Here is a 27219-nt window from a genome sequence, read left to right as displayed (position 1 = left end):
TGCGCGCGCCTTAACAAAAACTTTTACTCGCAAACTTTCAGCTTCAGTTTCCTTCCGGGCAACCTTGCCTCGCGCGCTGCGCCAGTCCGCGCCCGACCGCCGGAGCGAACGCACGTCTCCGCCCCGCGAGTGTTGCCACGCGACGGTGCATGTGCTTTAGTGATCGCAGTGCCCTGAAGTGGAGACCCGCGCCGGCACCGCTGGGCCGATCGGCCCGGGCGGTATGGAGTCCCCTCAGATGTACGACGCAGCCGCAGCACCCCAGCCGCCGCCCCAACCAGACCTCAAGAAGGCGGCGGAAGACAAACGTACCCCTTTCCCGCCTCCGGACTTAGACGAGCTCAATGGCCAGGAGATCAGCTTGGATTTGCAGCACCTCATCGAGGACCAGTTCCGGGGGGAGGAGACGATGGCGCTCTTCCAGGAGATTCTTCCTGGGGGACGATCGCCACAGAACAGGCCCTTCGCGAGGACCACACTGGCGTACATGCCCCAGCCGGTGCACTCTGGGGCGTCGTACGCCGCTCCAGTGCAGACAAATTCGCACGAACAAGCACCACCAATAAAAGAGGAGCCGCAAGAACCGCACGACTTCCGGAGATCGGTGTCGTGCGCTCAGTACACTGGGCAATATAATCCGCAGCCGCCAGTCGGCGTGAGCGGGCCCTACGGTGGCGGCTTTACGCCCTTACCACCGCTGGGGGCGCCGTTGCTTCCTCCGCTGTTGAAGCACAAGCCGGCGCCACCGCGACGGTCCTCCGGGAAGGTTATAGACAAAGGCACAGACGAGTACAGGAGGCGACGGGAACGCAACAACATAGCCGTGCGAAAATCCCGCGAAAAAGCCAAAGTGCGCTCCAGGGAGGTGGAGGAAAAGGTGAAGACACTGTTGAGAGAGAAGGAAGCGTTGCTGAAGAGGCTAGAAGCGGTGTCAGGGGAGCTGAGCCTCCACAAGCAAATGTACGTGCATCTGATCAACTTGAATCATCCGGAGATCACGGAGCTATGCCGTTCGATGCTACAACTGGGCGCTCCCCATGGGAACGACCATACGCTCTGACCATAGGTGAGTGTGTGTGATGTGTGTGTGTTAAAGGGCTTATTACGCAATGTTGCATGTCGGATTTGCGTTCGTAAAAATGTAAATAAACGGTACACGTGGTTACTTAAATAGCATATTGTTTTGGTTGTAGAATGATATTGTAGTAAGTACTTGACCGGTTATGTTATTTCGATAACTGTAAGTGCACTTGCATTTCGTTTTATGACTAAAATGTAGCGAGAAATGTACATAATATACAGTGATTTCTGTTCACGTTTTGACGTATTGTAAAAGATGTCTGAAAAAAAGTTAAAAAGTAATTTAAAGTTACACAAAATTATTTTCGTTCAGAGAGAATTATAGCCAGATTTGGGGCAATTAACTATTAATTAATTACCAATTTGCTAAGTTAGGTGCTTTTTTCTTCATTAGTATTTTTTATTTTGAAAAAATTCTATTACTAACATAGAGTTACGTACCTTTTTATGTACTTACTTAATTTATTTTATATTAATACTCATATTTATTGACTTTACCTAGAGTCACTTTTGCAGTCATAAATAAATGTGTTTAAATTTAATATTTATTTCGGCTCTCTTTTTATAACTTTAATGTTTACTTGAACTCTACGGATTCCTTGGATTGCTTTAATTACTGCGTATTTTAGGAACTTTACCATTGCATAACGTTAACTTAAAGAGTTAAAAAGTAGGTCATATCGCGTTCGCTAGTTTTCCTCTTTAGTCATTGTCCATTGATAGAGTTATATTTCAATAATTATGACTTAAATATTGTTCAATACTTTCACCTAATTAATTATTATTACGTATTTCTTTATATATTTTACTAAGACAATAATAATGTTATTTTAAAGTCAAACACATAAATTTAATATTTTTACAAGAAAAATGTGACTCATACAATCATTTCCTCCTTTGTGGATGCTATAAACACAAAGATAAATCCTGAAACACCCAGACTCAAATCGATATTTAAATCCATTATTTCGAATTACCTGGTCTGGGATCGAACTCCGAACTTTTCATATTACTTATGCATTATTGTAACAAATCCTTTATTTTATTAATTATCTTTATTTATTTTTATTTTTTAATCATAAAATAGTAATTAATTGAAAATAAATATAAATATTATAAAAAAATGCACGTGGATAAAACTTAACAACTCATCATTATCATACATTGCTCTAGCTTATCTTATCTCAACGGGAATCGAACTCCCACCCTCAGGCCATTGATCTAGTAAGCCGATGGCATATTACAAAACTTTCACTCAAATGAGTAATCTTTAAATTATAATTATTCAACCATAATTATATGACTTTGGCGAAGTTAATTTAAAATAGTTAATCATCGTTAATACTAAATCACCTGTAGTAATTATTAGTTAATGATTAATTTTGAACTCATTTATTTACAATTGTTTTAATGATAAGCGTTCACTAAAGCAATGACGTCGTCAACCCATTACTGTCCCACTGCTGGGCAGCGTCTCCTCTCAGAATGAGAAGGGTTAGGCCATAGTCCACCGCGTTGGCCAAATGCGAATTGGTAAGCTTAACGGACCTTTGAGAACTATTTTTTAGCAATAGCAATGTCTACCAATTATCCACAGCATCGAAGGTGGTAGAACATTGTGGTTCGACTCCGGCGGCACCACCGCCACACCTATTTCTGCCTCATAACAACATTGTTAAGCTGTTTTCTGGGCGTAGTAAGGGAGAAATATTTTTCCGAGGCGTTATTGCTTAGTCCTCAGGGGTACACATCTATGACCGACCTCAGGAAGGAATATTACCTGGGGTTAATTACAGATACCAATGGGCTGCAGTAGCCACTTACCACCAGGTGGACTGCATGCTTGTTTGCTACTAAAATATGCATATATATAGGGATCACCCATCCAACTCTGGAGCACGGCATGTCACTTAACTTTATAGTTATGACTACACAGAGAAATTCAGTGACTGCATATTTAATAGATTATGAATGAGATATTTAATAATAAGACAAGCACGTGTAAGTTTTCTGAGCACGTGTTGTAAACGTTCATAGATCAAGTAAATTAACGGTTGTTAATAATCAACCTATCAAATTGCCTACCAAAGATCGGAATTTTACAGTTTATGCCTACTACCAATTTTAAAATTTCTTTCTTTGGTAATAATCTAGACTGAAATCAAAACTATCGTAAGACTTTGTCTTTCAGAGCTAAGAGGTGACATCAAAGACACGGTGCGTACTTAGCTCTCACTAACAACACTATGATTTCATGTAGGCTCGAATTGTATATCTTTACTTATTTATAACTTTATAACTTTAACTTTATTGACACAAAAATTGTTATTGTTAACACGATAATTACTGTTACACACTCTTAACACGATAATTATTTGTTTGTCATTTTGTGTGTCTGTCTGTCTTTCTATTTGTTCCGAGTAATCTCTAAAACGTGTGAACCGATTTTGAGAGGATTTTCACTATCAAGTAGCTAAGTTTATAAGGATTAGTCATAGGCTACTCTTAATTGGAAAAATAATTAGGGTTTCACACAAAAAAAAACATGAAATCTCGCGAGTATTATTTTTAAACGCATATAAAACCGCAGGGCACAGCTAGTATGGAATACTTTCAGAGTAGTTTTATATAAGTTGTTTATACTACTCACACGTGACTTCTATAAAACAAAGGTAGAGTCACCATAATATGCAGTAATGATTAAGCAATACCTCTATACACTTGAACTCTACTTATATCATAGTACTTGTTGCTCGTGACTTTGTACGCGTAGGTTACAAAAATAATCCCCTATTTAAGTCCTTAGGGGTGGATTACCAAAAAAAAAATTCTTAGTGGGTTTACGTCATAAAATGAATATTTTTCAGTTATTTAACCAAGCTTAGGCTCTGAAATGATTAGTCAGAAGAGAGTATCCTTTCGTTTATATGGATAAAAGGTAACTATTAAGGTCTGGTTTTAGTTTAGGGGGGATTTTACTAATGAGGTTCGGTTGAAACGTAGCCTACATATTTTGTTTTTTCGTAGAGGTGTCATATTTTGTCCTGCACCATTGACCCTTATAAAAAAAAATGTGAGCCGTCACGGGACGCCTGGCAGATGTGAAACATCGACATAATTTTGTAAAAGTAATATGCAGAAAAGAACATATTGTGATAGGAACTAAATATGTCATAATGATAAAATAAAATATTACGATTTTTTTCCAGATAACGATGACTATTTATTGAATTCGATTGCGCATGGCGACGCGTCGCCACACCGTTCACACTACTGCATATAGACTGTATATATATACCATCGTATAGCGTCGCCACGGTATGCGTCGCCACGCCAGAAATCGGTTTTACGTGCGGCTATAGATGTTTCACATCAAAAAGTTTTTGTAGTCTATGTACACTCTATTGTCATCATGTGAACTGCACGCTCACGTACCTACTCCTCCCCACTCTTATAATTATAATAAAAAAGTAACGACCAAAGTATAGCCGTAATTTTAGGAAGAAGGCCTCCCTTACACCCTTTACTACCGAAAAAATGCAAATATAACGGCATTTCAGTAAATAAACACTTAAAACATTAATTGTTAAACGTATTCTTTACGCGCATGCATCGTGTGTAAATGACCTAAATGTTTACGCTTCGTTTGACAACGTGACCCGAGACATGCAGCCAATTGTGCCCTCCTTATTCCAAAGGAATAGAGTCGCTATTACGTGTAGAGCTATAAAAAGTTTAATGTTTCGAATTAGAAATTCTTTTCGTAATTATGTTTATTGTTTGGTTTTGGTGGAAATTGGCGTTTGGGGAATTATTGAATGGATATGTTTTCATTTTTAATTCAATTACTTTGCTCGTCTTATTCTTAATAGAGTCGCTATTACGTAGTAGAGCTATAAAAAGTTTAATGTTTCGAATTAGAAATTCTTTTCGTAATATTAAGTTTATTGTTTGGTTTTGGAAATTGGCGTTTGGTTAAAAGGAATGTGATTTGAAGTTTAAAGGACGATGAGGTTTTTGAACTTAAGGTAAAGTCAGAGTATAATTCGACTACAGCGGTACCATCACATCAATTTCGGTGGGTGGAGTACTCTTAAACGCTTTCTATATTCACAGCCCCACAGTAAGATTCCCTGTGTCGTGGGTGCCATACACACACAGACAAATACACAAACACCCAGTACCAGACACACGTCTAAATTCATTTAGATATCTGTCTGGCCGGGGATCGAATCCAGGACCCTCTGCGCGTCAGATCGGTATGGTGACCGCTCCGCAACGCGGGTCGTCGCGTAGATGGTGGTTTACTTACATATCGCGACCATATTAGTCCTCATGAGTGGCAAAGCATCTTTTATTGGCGTCAGGTAGACCCATTCTTACCTTACGTTGATAGGTAGAGTCCGCGTAAAACTGCTCTGAATATAGAAATGAATCGCGTCGCCATAGCAAATTGTATGACTACACCTGCTCGCAACAACTTCAGAGCGGACATGCAGTTTGGCGCGGACTAAAAGTTACCATATATTATAAGGTGGAGTTCCTACTCATCTGCTACTTCTATATTATAAAAAAGTCGTCGTTCGTACTAAGCCAGTAAGTTTTATTAAGTAGATTGATGTTACATAAATTATCATATTTGTATGTTATGCTCTCACAACCCACACTATTGATAAATTTATATTTAATATGGATGATAGCGACATTATGGAATTAAAAATGGATATACACTTGTACTTACATATTTATGTATCATCCATTAGCATTTAAAGTCAATTGCTGGTCTAAAAACTAGAACACAGCAGCGGTTAACACTGCTGTTATTAGGTAGAAATAGGTGTGGCGGTGCTGCCGTCGGAGTCGACTCAAAAAGGATTCTACCACCTTATAATGAAATTAATACGTAAATTTAGAGTTTAAAGTTTTGGGGAGTAAGTCAGTAAGTGTAAAATAGGAAATAGGATCAATATCTGGCCAAGCATGCCAAATTATTGAAAAATCAACTCAATAATGTTCCACTTTGAGACCTGTGTCCAGCAGAGTACTAATGGGATATGGTTTATGACTTCGATGACACACTTAATTTTAAAATCATCTAGGATTCGGACTTTGGATCCGAATCACTAGACTGCTGAGTTTTAGCAAAAGCCAAACACGTGACAACGAAACCATACAAACGTACAACATTATGAGACTCGTGAATTTTGTATTCAAATTCGAATGCGAATCGTTCATAACTTTCATTTTCGCTGCGGACCAAACACGCGGTTATAACCCGTATTACTATAGTGTAGAGGCGAGAATCGTTTGCGGTTTTATAATATTTTCGCTTCGCGCCCTACTTATAAGCTTCCGATTGACTTGTTGATTTTAACTATTTCACCTTCGTGTTTCTAAGGAACAATGGAATGTTCTGTCCCTTTCTCGCTCACTGGATGGTTAATGGAAATATGCACTGTCTCTTTCTTTTGTCTTTTATTAAATGTTGGTTTTGATTTAAGAGGATTTAGAAGATTAGTGCGAAAACTTATTGCAACAACTATCAAAACTATGGCTTGGATAGACGCGTGAGAATCGAACCCGTAACCTTTTGCGTGACCAAATCCTTCAAATAAAGTTCTATGTTTAACAAAATAAAAATGCAATTGCATTGTCCAAAACGAAAAAAATATGAATCCACTCGGATAATTATGAATACATCTCTATTGAAATGTTACCTTTGGGTGCCAATTTTTTTTTATGTCCGGGGGGTTCTTTGTGTAAAACTAAATCTTACTTTGTGGGGTAGCAACTTCTCCATCGTGAAAAGGCACCAAATTTGTAACAGTTTAATCAGAATGAATCATTTTAACAAATCGTTTAGCCATTGTGTAAAAATTGTCAAAGGGTTTTCCCTTTTTTTCTCACGATTTGTTCGCGAAATATTTATATTTCACGTAATATTTTCTGTATTAATTTCAACAATATGTTAAAACGTAAGTTTGATATTCCTTCGTGAGAGTAGAACAGATAGGCTAGAATAGTATAACATTCTAATTAACGGGGTACTATAGAGACTTACGACTAATTTGTTTCCGTTATTAATAACCAATCTATTTTTTGTTTCACCTACAAAAATTGGCATTTAACCTGCGTATTAGAAATTGTTAAATTACGCACTTTGGTAGAAAACATTGAAAGGATTAGATATTAATAGCGGGCGTTAATCCTCAGATATGCGGCCAATCTCAGATAGGACTCCAATGACTACATTTCACCAAATTGTCGTTAATCTATTACACCCACTGCTTGGCACGGGTCTCCTCTCAGAATGAGAAAGATTAGGTCATAGTCCACCGCGCTGACCAAATGTGTTTGTAGACCTCACATACTTTACAATCTGTTTTTTCGCTAAATCAATTTAATTAAAAGTGGATCTGTCAATCATCAATATTGACCTTGAAAAACGTTTTCAATTTTGATTTGCAACAGACAAGAGAAAGTACTAGGCTTTAACCTTTCAAATGCTATTAGGCTTGTCTTAAATAATGGCTTCAATGATGAGCAACATTCAACTTTAGTCTAATTTGAAAGAAAGAAAGAAAGAAAGAAACATTTCACAAAAAAATAAACAACAAAAGGACAGTAAAAATGTACATTCAATTATTACTATAATATAATTTATCTTATTGAAACGTCAACGTTTGTGGTAAGGGAGACATACTTTTCCGAGGCGTTCCAGTAGTCCTCAGGGGTAGCGGCGCATCTGTGGCCGACTGCATCTGCGGCGCATCTGAGGTTGATTACAGATGTCCATGGGCGGCAGTAGCCACTTACCATCAGGTGTACTGCATGCTCGTCTGCTACTCCCATATTATAAAAAAACTCATTTCAGTTCCACTCTTGGGTATCATCATTGGTTTAGGTAATAATCCACCGTGCTGGCCATTTATAACTTTTTTTTTAAACTCTACAGGGTCTCCTAAAGTTTACGAAAGTCGTTATTTGGGGTCAGAAAGTAGACCCATGCCTAGTAATGTACAGTAACCGTCTTTTCAATCAACTTTAGACAGAATTAATGTCCTAACTGAAGTTGGCCACAGATTGGTTCTACATTTAGGACTATGTTGGAACGCGTCGGATTAGTATATCTCCTTTACCACCCTTCAAAGTAGAACACAGCGCTTAACACTGTAGTTACGCAGAAATATATGCAACGGTGATACCTCCGGAGTCGAACCACTAAGTATCCTACCATCTGTAAAACTTTTCAAAGATTTTCTTCCTTTATATAAAAGCAAGAATATGAATTTCTAATACTAAAGTACCGAATAAGGTACACTACAAACAGATATCCAAACAATATACGTTTAAATGTTGTTGTGCGTGAGTGTGTGTGGGTGAGCGAACACACTTTCACTTTTTTTCGTTAATATGCCTTTTGTGTTTTGGACCGCGTTATGCGCGACTGCGTTATTGTTTTAAATGGCATGAATATTTATTATGGTCAAAATGCTTAGCGTAAATTTTAAAATTAGAATGCTTGCGTCTTATTTTTTTTGAAGTTTTGACAGTTTCAGAGTTTGTTTTGGGTTTAAAGTACTTAAAGTAGTAATTTATAAAAGAACCCTTTCACTGTTTTATAATTTCGTGAATAGAAACATTACGTTACATCAGAACTACTATTAGAAGACAAGTTCACAGAATTAACAATTTTTAAGCTATATTATTGCCAACATTTTTTTTGAAATTATTTAAAAATTGTCCTATCGCAATGTTATTTTAACAATATACACTTTATTTATTACAATATTAATAACTAATACATTATAAACGTTCCGTTAATTAGTTGTCAGTAACTTAGTTAAACTATTGGTAGATTTAATGTATTTGTAATAGTAACAAAAATCCATAAATAATTTATTTAATTACAATAATTAATGAAAGATACAACACTACAATTATTAGCATTGTATATTTAATTTTATTCGTCTTTCTATATTATTGTCTGTTTATAAACATCGTAACGCGTCAAACAGACGAACAACACCAGTGCAGTGGTGACCGCGGTGCCGGACGGCGCGCGGCGTTTCGCAACGCTATGTGTGTCGACTGTCCGCTACTGGAATACACTGGAAGTTTACTGTCGTGCAGAAAATAATTAGATTAATAAGGTGATATTAGGAAATTGAGAAAATTTTAAGGGTTTCTCTTTGGTTATTTTATTATATAGATAAATTTTACACATACTCACTTCACTTCTTAATAAGTGAATTCTAAGATATAGGAAAGATTTCTTAAAAAATACTTAAAAAATAAACTGTGGTCTCTATATAAAAAAGGTGAAACTCTTTTTGTCCTTCTTGAAAACATAACTACATATTAAAATTCGCTGAAGTCAGAAGTCACATTACAAAGCCGTGCTTCTACAATAAGCATAAAAACACTAGTTGTAACAAAAAAAATAGTTGTACTCTACTGAGTACAACTATTTTTTTATATACACATATAAAATAATATTATACCAGTACATATGTTTTTACACATAATACGTCAATTACCTATTCTCCAGCTAATTAAATCTGTCATTACTATTATTAATTAAAAGATATTGCAATGTACAATATACTACTACATATTGCGAAAGATACGCTCGTCGCTCAACACTAGAATGTGGTAGCACTTACTGTCATATGTCAATATTTATTATGATCTTCACAAAGATGTGGCGATTTTCTTGTCTAAATAGCAAATCTAGTACACTGCCAATACATTGCTACTACATTTCATATGACACTGTAAAATTTATTATGTCTTATTTAATATTTTTATAGACAAAACTTAATACTTATTAGCGATACTTTATCTGTGTGTTTGTATACGTAATGTTATATTTGTTTTGTCAACTTCCACATTTTTTAAATATAATATTAAAGTATTTGTACAAATAATTAAATATATATATACACATATTTTAAAATTTATTACGTATTTATCGTATAACATTTTTGAAGTTTCTTCATACTACGACATATTACTAGAGCTTATAATAATACCTATTTAAACTATTTATTTACTTATTGTTAATTATATATTTTTAATATTTAAAAAAATGAAGTTATAATCAGTATTTAAATAAGATTTAATAAATTTCTTATATGAATCTTAAATTTTAAATTTCACATGGTTTTGCACCATTGCAATGGCAGAATCTATCTGCCTTACTGTAATCATCTTTGTATTCTACATTCTTGAATACATTCAATAAATAAATCTAATCTAATTTTAATAATCATAAAAAAACATGTCATAAATTATTTGGCAAAAAAATAATAAATAAAATCATAGTGAGCTATTGTATACCGCGGTCCCCAGGAGCGCGTTGGAAAGTTTCGGCGGTGTCCGGGGAAATCTGTGACGCCGCGCCTGCGTTGTGTAACTCATCTTTAAAGAGGACGACCGTTTATAAAAAATAGTGGTTAAGTTTAAGTACTTCGCTCTTTGAGGTAGGTCGTGTTCCGAATTTCTTCGTGTTTATGCGTGCCTGGTACTTTTCGTACGTAAATAAATTGAAGTGTCTATTATGTTCAGGGTTCTCTATGATACCTTAGTTACTACGCCTACGCCATCTATCCGTCTCTTTTATTGAATTATGTACATATAAATATATTTTTGATTAAAATTGTCATAGAATATGTTCCATTTATCTTAGAGTTTTGATATGTCTTTAGTTTTTTGCTTTTTCATATGAGCGGTATAAACATGATACAATCAATGCAAATACTGATTGCTTTTTAACTATCGCATCAGCAACTGCTAGCTTGAGCGATTGTCGTAGTAAAAGCGACTGTCAATACTTGCTCGGCGACTATTTAGTAGCTTATGCGTAAACAAATGACTGTTGAAAGATTTTTCGAATAAAATCGAACGTGTGTCGTTTGTCGGTCCCAAAAAACAAATGCGTCGCTCAAGCGACAGCGAAATAAACAACTCAGTAGTTTAAGCGACAAGATCGTAGTCCACGCAACTATATTCTCGTATTAGTAGTAAAATTGGCCACAAATAAAACAAGAAATTAATTCTATGAAATTCACCCAAATTATTTGATAAGATTCCTTTTTACTCAGAAAACAAAAAATAGAATTTATGGATAAAATTTAAAATTAAAAGTATTAAAATTTAAAATTAAAAGTCGCCGGAGTCGACCCACAAAGGGTTCTACTACCTTCAAGACAATAGTACAAATATAACAAATCCAACAAAACCCCTATTAATCGTAGTACATTGTAAAGGGTATTGCAGCTAAAAATTCTCATGATCATCCAACTAGCTGAATAAGGTGGCCAACATTTTTGCAAATAAATTCCAGATCCTTCAAGTTAGTACAATTGTATTTTCTAGCATAATTTACTTTAAAAGATTTGGTTTTAGCCTAATCGTTCTCATCATGAGACACGCGACATTAATGGGTTGATGATGACTTTTCTGTAATACTGTAATGTAATGCAAATGTGTTTATATTATCATCTATTTTTTCTTCACAACAGCAGCCTTAAACGCTGTGTTTTGGTTTGAGGGTTGTGGTAAGGAAGACATACTTTTCCGATTTGTTCCAGCTTAGTCCTCAGGAGCAGCGGCACATCTGTGGCCGACCTCAGGTAGGAATCAGTATCTGGGGTTGATTACCAGATAACAAATGTCCATGGGCGGCAGTAGCCACTTACCATCAGTGGACTGCATTCTCGTCTACTACTCCTATATTATAAAAAAAAAAAACTGAAATTCGGTAAAAGATACACATTTTAGCAAAACTAAGGATATTTTATATTATGACAAATTCCGCGTTTTTCCAGTTAATTTCAAAATGGTTGGTTATAGTACATACGAAACGCACTACGCAGGCCACGAAGACATCGTCAAGATTCTATCTGTACACTTTGAAGTACTTGTAGTTTTTGAATGGTATATAGTGCTCTATTTTTTGGAATAAGGGCTCGTTATAATGTTAGCTTTCAAATATTAATTTCGTAAGACTGATAGATCGATTTTATTTATGTGTTACTACATATGGATATGAGTAAATTATTCTTATGTACAAGTTTTAGAATGTACAAGTGCTGTAATCAACCCTACATAAGATTAGATTCCTACCTAAGGTCGACCACAGATGCGTTTCCCCTGAGGACTAAGCTGGAATGCCTAAAAAGTATGTCTCCCTCATTACACCCTTCAAACCACAGCACTGCAACGTTTAACACTGTTATTAGGCAGAAATAGGTGTGACGATGGTGCAGCCGGAGTCGAACCACTGAGAGTTCTACCACCTTTAAAATATACTTAGTTGATACAAATCTGGGATATGATTGCCACATGGCGTAGTGGTTACAATGACCTACCACGCAAAATATTCCGGGTTCTCTCCTCGGTCAGTCAGATTTCTGAATGGCTCTATTTCTGTTTCTTGCTGGCTGCTTACGCAAGTTTAGAATAATAATAATAATAATAATAATGTAAAACACTTTATTTATTTTGAAAGATAAGCAAACCTGAGACCTTTTCATAAAGCTTTCAAATGAGTTGACATTTGAACAAGTGTAACTATTTCCATAAATGGCTGATTATATAAGTTTGATATAATAATAATGTAGAGTACTTTACTTATTTTGAATTTCAAGAAAAACTACACACCTGATTTTTTTCCATACTTAAATATCATCATCATCATCATCATCAATCCATTACTGGCCCACTGCTGGGCACGGGTCTTCTCTCATAATGGGTAGGATGAGTCTACCGCGCTGGCCAAGTGCGTATTGGTAGACTTCACATACCTTTGAGATATTTTTTATAAATCTCTCAGGTACGCAGGTTTCCTTACGATGTTTTCCTTCACTTAGCATATGATAATTAATTTCTAATACGCACATATTTTTGAAAAATCAGAGGTGCCTGGGATTTTAACCTCGGACCCCTCGATAGAGAGGCCGAGTTTCTTAACCGCTGGCTATCACTAATATACTTAAATATATTAAATACGAAGTCTACCAATTGACATTTAAACAATTGTAATTCCCTAAACCCTTAATTAAGAAGATAGTAGAGCCCAGTAGCGAAACAGTTATAAGTAAGTTTAACGTAACTAACATTAGTTATAGTAATTTCAAGGTCTTAATGTAACAAAATTAGATTACCAGATAAATATATATGATCATAGTCATACGAGTAATGTTACATATATGTATAGTAACATATATCACTCATCCTGTATGCTTTATCTCAGTGATTCAAACGCGACAAATTTAAATATTAATTATAATGAATGACGCGTTTATGATATTATCTATTCTCACTTTACATAATTACTATACTCATTTTACATAATTATAATTCCTTCAAATAAAAATAAAATAGGTTTAAACATTAAGTCTACGCTTGGGACCTTTTTAACTTGCAGGTGGTTGAACCCTTTGTGGTTCAACTCCAGCGGCACCACTGCCACACCTATTTCTAATAACAGCAGAGTTAAGCGCTACTGTGTTGTTGAGAGACTTGGGAAGGACACATTCGAAACATTCCAATTTAGTCATATGATAAACTGTCAAATAAGTACCCTTAGTATGAGTTTTAACGTTTCTACAAAAAATATTGTTTTTATATTAGTTTACGTATTTGCAATCAGCGTCCCTAGCGGACTGTACCAGAACTGATTGGAAATGCATAAACAAATACAAAAAAAAAGTCATTTTTGTAAAAACGTAAACACTCATATTAAGGGTAAAAATGTCTTTTTATTTTTAAGACTTGATTAGTAAAAGTAAAAGTAGTAAAGTTTTTAGTAAAAGTTCTTTGAAAACGATAAATATAACTACACAATCGTCTCGAAATAAGAAAATCATTCGCAACAGGAAAAGCTATAAAAATGCAAATTATTTATTACAAAAACGTAGCTAATTGACGTTGAAAAGTTTGAAAGGAGTCCAAAGTTTCAAAGTTTGAGTCACGTTGCTGCCGGCAAGTTGTATCACGAGGCGGAAGGCACGGCTCGTTTGAAAATAATTGCTACATTATTAAGGTATAGGTAAGTGTTTAAGAGCTTTGAAGATGCTTGAGACTCCGGAAGCACCACCGCCACAACAATGTCTGTAATTTTTTTTTATAATATAGGAGGTGCAGACGGCATGCAGTCCACCTGATGGTAAATGGCTACTGCTGCCCATGGACATCTGTCACTAACTCCATACTAATAAACAAGGGTTGTATATAAAGTCAAAGAGACACGTTCCTACACCTGACGACTAAGACCGAGCAAGTCAGCCGGCCACACCGTTCCACCAAAACAAAACATCTTTACAAATATATATTTTTTTCGAAATACGAAAACGAATATTGCGAAATTTCGTCCAGACCTTTCCGCATATTTTGGTAGAAAACTTTTTGTTTTTCCTTTAACGATTACGATTTCGCAAACACGTTTTTGGCACGTGGGGCGTTGCGCACGTGGGAGATGTCGAAGAAATTTTGATTTAATTTGATTTTTTATTTCATTAGCGAATAAAGGGTTCTACTCAGGAAGTTCATCGCACCTATTCCTGCCTAATAACAACAGTTTTAAGCTAGATATTTATGAGATGCTATGGCTGGATAATTGGGAAGCCACTTGAACGGTAGCTACTATTAAGTAAAAAGACTAGGCTGTTAATAGAATGGGTAATCAAACTAGTTGGCATGACATAACTAGATTTTTACGTAAAGTAGATTAACCGATTAAGCTGAAGTTTGAAGTGTACATTACAATGCAAAATTATGATAAGTTAGATCCAGATAGTAATCGTATTTATTTATGGATTTATGGAGTTGGATTTATCGAGTTGGATTTATGGAGTTGGATATATGGAGTTGGATTTATGGAGTTGGATTTATGGAGTTGGATTATGGAATTGGATTTATGGAGTTGGATTATGGAATTGGATTTATGGAGTTGGATTTATGGAATTGCATTTATGGAGTTGGATTTATGGAGTGAAAGAAAACATCGTGAACTTGCACACTTAAGAGAAAGTTATAAAAAAGTGCGTTACGTATGGTTTAATCCTTCTTATTTTGAGAAGGGACCCGTCCCCAGCAGTGGGACAGTGATGAGTTGATAACAACCTAAAAATCGGAGCTGTCTGTCTAGGATTTGATGTATATATAAATATAAAAATTCCACAGACACTTGTAGTATTTAGGGCGTGTAGATAACAGTGACACACAAACGTTATCGTGACAAACAAACAAACAAGATATTGATTGTCATCAAGATGCCTCTTCGATTGGTTGAAGGTACATGCTTTGTTACTGGCTTTGTTTGTGTATCAACTACTTTAAGAATTATTCTTCTTATTACTTAAAAAAAAATGTATATTAAGATTCCGAATTTTCTGGGGTTCTGGGTTCAATTCCAGGCATTCTCTATTATTAAATTCAAATTTTATATACTCAAAACTAGTCGTATGCCCCCCCATCTTGTAGTATCGCATGATTTTGTATAGTAACAACCTTAAATCCTGAACAGCGGCGCTACACTGCTGTTGTAAGTTATATTGACTCTACAATAAACGACGGCCCTTTAATTCATACCTGAGATTGGCCACAAACGCGACGCTATCTCTAGGGACCAAGCTGGAACGCCTCGGAAAAGTATGGTAAAGGTGGCTAGATCTTTCATGGGTAACTGTATTCGCTACTACAGTGAAATACCCGACCACATTTTGAATCTCACAGAAAAAAGTTCAAACATGTCGTTAAACAAATTCTATGTAAAAAGCGTACTGTAAACTAAGTGATTATTTGACTGACAAAACGGTGTGGTCTGAAGTAATTCCAGCTCCACATGTACCATTAGGTTAAGTTTAACATTGTAAAAAACATTTTCTTAAAAGATGTGTGTTATGTGGAGTTTCTTTCGCCGCTTCTTCTCCATAACGAAACACCTTGTGAAGTGGTGGTAGTTTTATTGACATTCAAAAAGTGCTCTGTAAAGAACCTATTTTGAATTTAAAAAAATAATTTGATTTGATTTGATTGTCTCCATTACCACACCCGTCAAACCAGAACACAGCGCTTAACAGTACTGTTATTAGGCAGAAATAGGTGTGGCAGTGGTGCCGCCGGACTCGAATCGCGGATTCTACCATCTTTAAAATACATATTTACAATAACAAACAACCTATAAATATTTAACTAGTTACACACTAGATAACACTTATCACATTATCAAGTATCGTAGTTCGTAGCGTATTTCTTCATTCATTATTAAGTTATTTTTTGTATGTCATTCTAAACCACGTGGTAGGTTCAATATCCTCTAAGGTTTGATTCATTCAGTATTTTTTCATATAATCTAGACTGGTTTTGTAGTTTGTGATATGAATAGCGGGCTGTACGGGGTCCCGGGTTCGATTTTTTCGAAGTTATGTGCATATTAGAAACTAATTATCAGTTAAACAGTAAAAAAATAATGTCATGAGTAAAACTTACACACCAGAAAGTTCTGAAAATAAGGCCTGACCTAAAAATCAGTGCCTGAGATGAAACTCGGACCCCTAAGAGGCCGAGTTTCTAACTTTAATTTTGACGTTATTTGTTCCGTTTTTGCAACTTTACTACGAACTGTTAGTTCAGATACAGTCCACGAGGCGCTGTGTGAGCGACAACGTACACAGTGACCGTTTTCGACCAAACGAAAAAACTCATACTAAATAGAGAAGTCCAGTTGACTTTAAAAGGCTTATGGTTGGACAATAGTTTTTTGTAATATAGGAGTAGCAGACGAGCATGCAGACCTGATGGTAAGTGACTACTGCCGCTCATGGACATCTGTAATCAACCCCAAATAAGATTAGATATCCCTACCTGTAGTCGGTCACAGATGCGTCGCAACTCTTGAGGACTAAACTGAAACGCTTTAAGTATGTCTCCCTGAACACAGCAGCGCCTAACACTGCTGTTACTAGTCAAATATAGGTGTGGCGGTGGTGCCATCAGAGTCGAACCAAAAAGGGTTCTACCACGTTTAAATTATCTACATACATAGTTACGAGTACATATATACTGTTACTACAGAATGATTCATGTTAAGGACATAGTAACGATAATGAATCATCGCTCTATTTATGGCAATAAACAGATCTGTCTGTCTTTATCAACATCATACTTTTGTGTTATTTCAGTAATTAACATGCTGTTTTAAAAGATGAAATATATGGAGCGGGATATGCGTATACCCCTTAGGACTAAGATGCAACGCCTCCGATACGTATGTCTCTCTTACCACACCCTTCAAATAGGAACACAACAGCGCTTAACACTGCTCTTATTAGACAGAAATAGGTGTGGCGGTGGTGCCTTCGGAGTCAAACCAGAAAGGGTTCTACCACCTTTAAAATGTCTACCTAATAACAGCAGTGTTAAGCGCTGCTGTGTTTAGCTGTGAAGGGTACTACCCTTCATAGCTAAACACAGCAGGGAGACATACTTATCCGAAGCGTTCTAACTTAGTCCCGTGGAGTGGTACCTTCTAAAGATTAATTATATAGGGCTGTATAGAGCAGATATTATTAGGATTTTCATACCAAATCTTTCATCCCGTTTCATTCTGACACCATCTCGAATTGATTGAGGTTCGACATATATTTCGAACAAATTATTAGACTACAAGTCCAATTTATTACTATTACTTATATAGTTTGTAAATATCAAACTATCCTTAACCCTAGATTGTAATCTTAAGAATTCAGAAATAGACAATAAATTTTACTTATTTATAGAAATAAGATATAAATAGAAGATAAGATAGATTGCAAGTCGTGTTATTTACGGCACATCTAACATTTCGGCCTACGTAGGAAATAGGCAATTAGTATTCAGTTTGTAGTTAGGTCTATGAATAATTTATTAATTTGTCTTATCTCTAAATCACCGTTAATTCTACATTTATAATAACCAATATATTGGTTGCACTTTTTAATCATTTAGGAGTAGCAGACTAGCATGTACTTGATGGTAAGTGGCCACTGCCGCCCATGGACATATGTAATTAAATCTAGATAAGATTAGATTCCTACCTGAGGTCGGCTACAAATACGCCGCTACCCCTAAGGACTAAGCTGGAATGTCTCGAATAAGTATATCAACCTAACACGACTCTTCAAACCAGAATACAGCTTCATTTAACACTGTTGTTATTAGTCAGAAAAAAGTGTGGCGGTGATGCCACCTTCGAAACTGAGTAAGAAAAGCCTATATATTTTAAAAGTATTGACGAACTGTGTGGCGGACCGGTCATCATACCAAATTATAATGCGTTCAGGGTTTGATTCCGGGTCAAAACTAAATGACAAATTTAAGATTTGTCTAGGTCGGGGTGTTCGAGTTCATTCTTTGTTCGCATCCAAAAAAACTGTAAACATTCAGTATTTAATATTTTGTTTATTTTGTATTTATTAAGGCATGTTTGTGCCACCAACACGTCCGCTCGCTTCGACGGCTGCCGCTCAAATGACAGTAACATGCGCGCGCGCACTTTCACTTCTCAGTTTTTTATTAATTCGTCCCACATTCGAGATTACGTCAATCTGAAACGAAATGCAATGTCATTAATGTTTACGTAACGCCGGGTGGATCGCTTGTATCTGAAGGTTACCTTGTTAACTGGCATAGTTATGAAATAACTGGTATTTAGGTTTTTGGGGGATTGGGGAAAAAACAGACTTTAATGAAATAAATTTTATATATAAAATTCTCGTGTCACAGTGTTAGTTACCGTACTCTTCCGAAACGGCTTTACCGATTTTCACCAAATTTTATATGCATATTTAGTAGGTCTGAGAATCGTCTACTATCTATTTTTCATACCCCTACGTGATAAGGGTTGTTCACCCTTAGCATTTTTTATTTATATGGCAACACAAGGTTTGCCGGGTCAGCTAGTATATGTATAATTATATATGACAGCGAAGTGTAATGTTTTTATAGTACATGCATGTGTGTAAGTATGTATGTAAGTATGGATGTATGTATGTACATCATTCTTTTGCAGCCTAAACTGCTTCATGTGTCATAGGATTCCTTTAAATTGTGGGAGTGACAAAGGATATATCAATAAGCAATCGGGGTTTTTTTTGGAATATTTCTCTTGTTAAAATAACGCATTCTACACTTATACACCCACGCTAAGATTGTTTTAGGTACGTCGTAGGTGCCACGTTTTCCGTAAGGAACAAAATTATATTCGTTTTTTTATAGATTTAACTTAACTTAAATACTCTTTTTATATTTCTAACTTCTAAGTCACAGGATTCAATCCTTATTCCAGCCTGATTTTGAAAAAGCAGCCTATATTTTTGCTGAAAGTTTAAATCGTCTCATATTAAAGCTCATTAAAATCAGTTAAGCAGTTTATCTGTAAAACTGTAACAAAGTTACTTCTCGTTCTTATAATATTAAGAAACAAAATTAAAATAGTCATATTAAATACTTCACAATAGAATTTTCTATAAAATTCCTACGCGTCATTGATAAGTACGCGATGGTTGCTTAGAGGCAAAAGTAGGTAACGCAAAAAATAATATTTTATACTTACACATACTTTTTAGGGACAAATATTAATTTATTTTTATTGACGCATCTTTTCGTAATAACGCAAGTTATAGAAATCAGCATAATCGGATCAAAGGTCTAGGTTCGATTTCCGAATAAGTCCAAATGACGAATTTTAAATTTCCGTATTGGATCTGGCTGTTCCCGGTGTCTTGTTATCTATTCGTTAATGGTACTAAAACCCGAGTTTAGACTAATAGTATTTTATACGAATTTGAACTAATGTGTTTGCAGTTCTTTTGACAATATAGACCGGGTCCATTGGACATTTAGGATCAACCTAAAATAGATTAAATTCTACTTATTGTGGCTCCCATCGCAGCATATATAAAATAAGCCCCATGTCATAGCCTATTTTACTATGTCTCCGTACCACCTAATATATTTATATCGGTTTTTATAAAATTAAATGACTATATTACATTATATTCCATATTAAGTGATTTTTTTTTAATGTGTGTATATTCCGCGCCTAACTGCTAGTCCGCTCTGAAGTTGTTGCGAGCAGGTGTAGTCATACAATCGACGCGATTCATCTCTATATTCAGAGCGGACTAGCAGTTTTGCGCGGACTATATGACAAACTTTACTTGAAAAGTAGAGCACACGAAAATGTCAATACAATACTTACATCAGTTTTTCCGCGCACCGTTCAAAATGCTAATAACCTTGTTTTTTCAGCGTGATTCATTTCGGCTTGTTTGTTTACTGTCATTAACCGTTGACATGCAATTATGCAGTTATATGTAGGTTATTAATAGCTGTATTATTTATTCTAATATACAAGTACATATTTAATTATTTGATTTTTTATAGTTTGTTTGTATTTGGGATCGAAACGGAGCTTAGTCTTTAGACGACTCGCGTGGCGAAGTGGTCACTTACCAGTCTGATTCGGGTTCGATCCCTGATCCTAGATATCTGAATAATGAATTTCGATTTCAATTCTGGGTCTGGGTGTTTGCGTATTTGTCTTTGTGTGTGTGCATGGCACCCATGACACAGGAAATCCTAGTGTGTAGCTGTGAGTGTAAGCATTTTGTTTTCGTTTAAGCTTCGCTGTTTACTCTAAACTTTCGGAATTTTATCCGAAGTTTCGGAATTCCATCCGAAGGTTCGCAATTTCATCCGAAGTTTCGGAAATTCGTCCGAATTTTCGGATAATTTCCACTTCAGTGCATATAAAAAGACATCTCTTTTTCGGGCGAGATTCACTAGGAGTAAACGATGTTACTTACAACAATTAAACCCTACTCTACAAGAAACAGTAACAGAACTGATAACAGTTCTAAGAACTGACGTAGTGAACTCTTAGAACAGCAATCTAAGGCATTTAGGTGTCTAGCTGGGGTTCGAACCCAGGCCCTCTTACCATGGTACTAGCATAGTTAACGCTCCTCCATGAGGGTTCATCAGACGCAGTAGTCCAATAAACATATGAGGCATTGTAACTTAGTCCTGACCTACGGGTCAACCTGGGCTGGTCCTATTAGACTCTAAATCTACTTAAAGTTAATTACAGTTATTATCTTTTCTGTCATCTGCTTTAGAATCGTAAACTCCAATAATAACATAAGTATCTTTCAACTTGCTAAAATATATGTACTAAGCTACTAGCGACTAATAAAAAATAAGAGGTATAAATTACAAAGAGCGAATAGAAAAATTAATTGTACAAAAATAAACCATCAAGACTTGTCGCTCCCGCTAAGCTGCGCATGAGTGCATTGCCCATACAGTTTCGGGCGCGCAGGTCGTTGACCTCCTCTGTGATTTTTTTATGACCCGATGCACTGCAGCGACAACGCTGTAGACTAGTTTAGCTACTCTCTTTTATGGGCCCCTGGTACTTTGGATGCATTAAAAATGTTTTTAGAGATTAAATTATTACCGAATTCAAGTTTTTTCTGTAAATATTCTGTGTTTTATAGGCGCCTGGTAGTTTGATATCATTTTCAATATGAATCGAATTTTGAAAAATTGTTGTTTTTATGACATTTCGTTTTGTTTTTTAATAACAAAAAATGCAAACATTAAATGTTGCGATTTAAACCAAAAACTAAAGTTTTATGTCTAAATTTTCGTAAAATAATTTGAAACTTTAATAGTAAAGGAATTTGCCATTAGTATTAACTTACATAAACTGAATTGGTACAAACATTTTTTACAAAATAGTAGGTAAACACGAAAGTTACTTATAAATAAACATTACAATTACTATTTTATATTCGTGGTAGTACAATTAGTAGGCATTACGCTCATTTCATTCGTTAGTACGTAACATTTTCTCAAAACTTTAAACGAGGTCACACTAATTCTTAAGCAGAATTGATGCACGATCATATAATACCATCATAATTATAAATAATCTAGTATTTGAAGTACTTTCACAAATCCTTGAGGCCATAGAATAATGGGATGATACAAATATGAGATTATATGCCGTGAGCATATCACTGCATCTAAAATATCGAATGACTTTAATATGGTCGCTACAATTAAATGTTGAATAAAATGTCTTCAATTTATTTCTGTACATCCTTAAGGTTGACTGGTAGAAAATGCTATTTACCATTAAGTCCGCCTTTTGCACTATAAAGGTTGTCAGGGTATAACATCGTGGCTTTTGTAGTTCTTAACCGAACTACAAAATTTTGTAGGCAGTATCCAAAGTACGCTGGTTCAATTGTAGAGGAATCGGTGTCATACCTATTTCTACCTTATAGTAGCAGGGTCAAACTTCAAAAGGTACCCTTTGCCGTGGAAGCGACACGTGGGTTATGTGGGATTATTACCGTATTAAATAGTGGCCGTCTTCGGCGCTCTGTAGAGGACTTTGGGATCTCTAAAGAACGCAATCGGTCCTTCAAACGCGTTGCCCAGGCTTCATCCAGGTGAACACGACGCTCGCCACAACGTGTGGTGTGTACTATCAGTACTATGGTATCGGACCACAAATACCGGCTTACTTCCCAGAGTTGCTAGATGGGCGTTTCGAGCTAACACTATTGTCGTCCGCAACCGCGGAAGCTTCTTTTTAGTCTCTCACGACAGGAGGTTGAGTCAATACTTCTGTTGCCGACCTTGAGTATGTCGCATATCGTATGTAGAAAAAACGTCTTTGGGCGGCAATTGATACTTTCCATCAAACGAACTGCATTTAAGAATGTATACCATCTTTGGTGGATAATTGCATAGTCTGCTTAGTATAGAATATTTCACAAAAAGTAAAATCGAGCGCTTATCAACAATATCGGTCGCGGCACCGCCGTGCGAACACTAATGTAATTAGCCACTTCTCACGCGCTACTTCCACTAACATTCAACTTTAACCGCCAAAATTCATGACGTAACACCCTCAGTGGGACATTAGGTCTTTGGGGCTGTTATGCAATCTCAATTCGGAATTACATAACCTGTGAAAGTCGGTCGCACTACTTCCGTGCTTGACGTAATATTTCTTAAGTGCTGACACACTTCGGACCAATCGGCGTTCCGGAGACGCAAAAAGTCAGTTTGGAAACAAGCTCGTTTGAAATGTAATTTGAATAAAGAATAGATGCGAGGAACAAAGAAAATTGTTCGCTTTTTATGTGGAATCGAAATTTAAATTTTTATTTTTATTTTTTTGTGCCGGATTTTATTTTGTGCTTATTATTCGATATTCAGCCATTCACAGATTTTGCAATTTACAACGTTAGTTGTAATTATGTGCACTTTGTGTCTGTAGTAAACACGTAGTGTTAACCCGTTCTTTTCAAATTACCGTAATAAACATATCAAGCATTTATATATTTAATTGTTTGTCAGTTGTAATGGTGGAAATATATTTTACATGTCTCGCTCAAAAAGCAATATCCAAACGAAATTTATAAACTCTCTCTCACTCTTAGTTTACGAATTCAAAAACTGTGTACGACTAAAAACAAGTAACACTGTGCCTCATAGTTACGTAATTATAATTTAATAAAATATGTATGTACTTATTGAGATCAGTGCTTAAATATTTAAATAACATAATTTCACGCTAATAAAACAATGTAAAATCCAATTTACACATTACAGTTATATAATATAAAATTTAATTTTAATTTAATTTCTGAGGTTTTTTCGACGAACTAAATAAATTTTACAAGCGACATACTAGTGATGTGACTGATTTATAAAATAAGTCAAATGTATAATGTATAATTAAATTTATTTTTTGTTGTTTCAGATCGTACCAGCATCGAGCAACGGTGTGTGGAGATCGTGTGATACGTGCATTGACTATACATAATAAGTGATGCCTCTTCTAACTTAAGGATAGTTAGCAAAATTATTACTTTGTGATTTTTACTGTTTACTTTTATATAAATATACACGGATAGTTAAGACTTATACACCACCCTTATATGGCGGATTCTGGCTGCAAAGATGTGATCTCAGATATAGCAGCCGGATTTGCTTTTAGGATACATTTGACAATAAATGAAGATAATTTAAACAAAATATTTTATGGCAACATTTTTCAATGTTACTCTCATATTTTTGCTAAGACATTAGACGCTAAATTGATGTTATTATAATATACATATAAGCGACTTGTATACCTGTTTTATACAGTAGGATCGATATCTAGATGTTGTAAAGAAAATGCTAGTATGAGTTTTTTTGAAAATTTGTTTTTTATCACTGCCAATTGTGTTTTGGGAAATGTGTTTTATGAATGAGTTATGAGTGGATCTCTCCTAAATGCAATAGAATATATTTTTGATACAATTATCAAACTAAGAAACTGTCCCACTGATGGGAGCCTCGATATTTGGAATATATTGAGGATCAATAAGAAGATCAGGACCACTATCCTCCAAATGTCAACAGCGTTGGATAGTGGATAAGAATTTTTCAAAAATAGTCGGTTTTTGCTTGACTCAAAATGTATATCTATATCAACATGTTGAAATGAATGTCAATATGGAATATGTCGTTTTTTGAAGAATAAATGAATGTACGTATTTTCATTAATACATGATTGATTAACTTACAACTTAATTTCTTTTTTTGTAAAATATAGAGTATATTCTTAGTTTATAATGTAATTATTGTGTAAATTGGTTGTATATAATTTTGAAATATTAATTAATTGAATGTTGTAGGTTAATGTATTGATGTCTAATTGACTACTTAGAAAACCTATTTTGAACGAAAAGTCAGAAAGGGTCAAATAATCAATGAAAAATGTTTTTGTTATTTAAATTATTTCTTTCTTCTCTCTTTCATTACCATTTATTATTTTCATATTTCATCAACTTATTTAAATTTAATTGAATTTTGCATAGATTATGCCCTTTCATACTCTTCTATTTTGACCGATGAATTAGTTCGTGAAAACGTCTAAACGATAAGCAAAATGGAAATGTATAATTTATAAAATAGGTATAATTTTAAGTATACATTTAATGTCATTTTTATCGTTTCGAAAAAAACTATTTATAAATTATTGTTTCCTAGACGTTTTTATTAAAGCAACTAAGCTTTTTATTTTATATAAATTGTACATAACAAAATTATAATTTACCGCTAAGCGAATAGGGTTATGCTATGGGATATTATTAAATAATAATTATTTTTGTTGACGATAAAAAGTTTATTCCTAAAATGTACCTTTTATTGAGTTTTTGTTAATTTTCCTGTCTGCTAATTAAGTTTATGGTATCTGAAGTTACATTACGTTAGAATTTATACACGGTCTGTTATGGGCACTGCCGGGTGGGAAGTACAAGGAAATTGAAAAGTCGGTGGTTTAAGCTACTTAATTATTATAGATGCCACAAGCACGGGTTTAAGGCTGCTAAAACAGAATATTTTTATTACAGTAAAAGTAAAATAATTATTTGTAACTAAAGAGTGCCAACCCTAATGTTGTTGAACATACGTATAGATCATTTCATTCACGTAAGTTGTTGATTAACTTTACAAATATTATTGTAAAACAATTATTGTGTATAGGCATCCAAATATACAATAATCTGCTTAAATATTAATAAATTAATAGATTTTATCTTACACATAAAAAATAATAGACGTTTTAAAAATCAAAATACATATTTACAAAGCATTTTATATAAAAAATGCCAACAGTTGCAAATAATGAATGAAATAGTCTGTAACTTCATACAAGTAGGAATTAATTTACATAATGTTTAATACAATAATTGTATATGAAGCATTAGGGTTGGTAGTCATAGTAAAACGGGTCTCGAAACATATAGTTACCATATGGATCCTACAATATATAATGAATATAAGAGCAATGACATCTACACATCAACAACAAAATTTACAAATACAATTATACACTCAATAAATCATCACTAAATTTATTTCGGTATAAATAATAAATATTTTATTAAAATTTATATAATTTGAATTCAACAATTTAACAAATCGTAATATACACGCGCCTTATTTTTAAGTAAAAATACAAATATTATTTTATATATTAAATTCTACAATTATACATTTTCGCTGTGTCAATGTATGAATGTTTTGATGTGCAGATATCATTTAACACTATAGATATAATCGCTTCACAACTCCGTCCCGTTTTAATTAAATTTTCTTATTATTTTATAAATCATATCTGTATAAATAAATGTAAGAGAGAACATTGTAATGGAATATATTTTCACTACTTATGTATACAAAAGTATAAGTAAAATTTCGATGGTGTTTTATCTGTTGTATAATCTATGTCTAATGTATAAGAACTGATAGCTGCGTTTCGCGCACAAAATGTAGAAGGCCATTAAGAAACTAAGTTTCATTTCTTTGCACTTTTCCTAAGCATTTTGTTTTTTATGTATAATTGTTGATTTTTTATATAATAAATTATATTCGTTTATCTACGTTCCAAATGGTGCTATAAAAGAAATTCTTTCTATATATCTTCTCAGAGCCAAAGACTTACCACAATCATGGTCTAACAATGATTTTACGTTATGTATAATTTTATTTTATGTTATGTATATTTTGCTTCACTCAATCTTTCTCGGGGAACAATATTAGTGGCCTGAATGTTTTTCTGTCAATAAAAAGCTAGAATTAAACGGTTAGAAAACCGTATAATATTGATGTTATAGGTGCAATTAAATGTAATAAATACCTATTTAAAATAAACATTTGTTTTTTAATTATCCTCCTAAAAACGCCTAACATACATATGAATTTTGTTGATGATCAGAGAAGCATTAAATCTCTGAATGAATGCATTTGCTTTAAGAATGTACACATTCTTCTTGAGGAAACCCACATGCCTACTTCTTGGTTACGTTAACTATAGTACATCTGTAGTCGCTACTGTATAAAAACAAATCTAGTTATAATACAATTTTCATCTTTTCCGAAATTATTTAAATTATGACAAATTTCGTGCTTAACATCCCTAACATCATTTTCACGACAGTGAGATGCTATCAGCATTGTCAAGTTAACAATTTAACGTTGAATTTATTCAATATTATAAAGCTATCATACAAA

General features: G+C 34.6%; 1 protein-coding gene across 1 annotated transcript; it reads left to right on the top strand.

Annotated features, from left to right (window-relative positions):
• The first annotated feature begins 80 nt into the window (after positions 1-80).
• On the top strand, positions 81-26859 carry C/EBP (chorion specific C/EBP). The gene is made up of 2 exons (XM_073091984.1): positions 81-1066; positions 23915-26859. Exon 1 carries the CDS (start codon positions 224-226, stop codon positions 1058-1060), a length of 837 nt encoding a protein of 278 aa, XP_072948085.1. The 5' UTR covers positions 81-223; the 3' UTR covers positions 1061-1066; positions 23915-26859.
• The last annotated feature ends 360 nt before the right edge of the window (positions 26860-27219 follow it).

This window comes from Epargyreus clarus, unplaced genomic scaffold (assembly GCF_041222505.1).
Source record: "Epargyreus clarus isolate Ecla_fem2 unplaced genomic scaffold, WU_Ecla_fem_2.2 ptg000035l, whole genome shotgun sequence".
In the NCBI taxonomy this organism is placed as follows: Eukaryota; Metazoa; Arthropoda; class Insecta; order Lepidoptera; family Hesperiidae; genus Epargyreus; species Epargyreus clarus.
The sequence above is the reverse complement of the archived record's forward strand: the minus strand, read 5'-3'. Positions and strand labels throughout refer to the sequence as shown.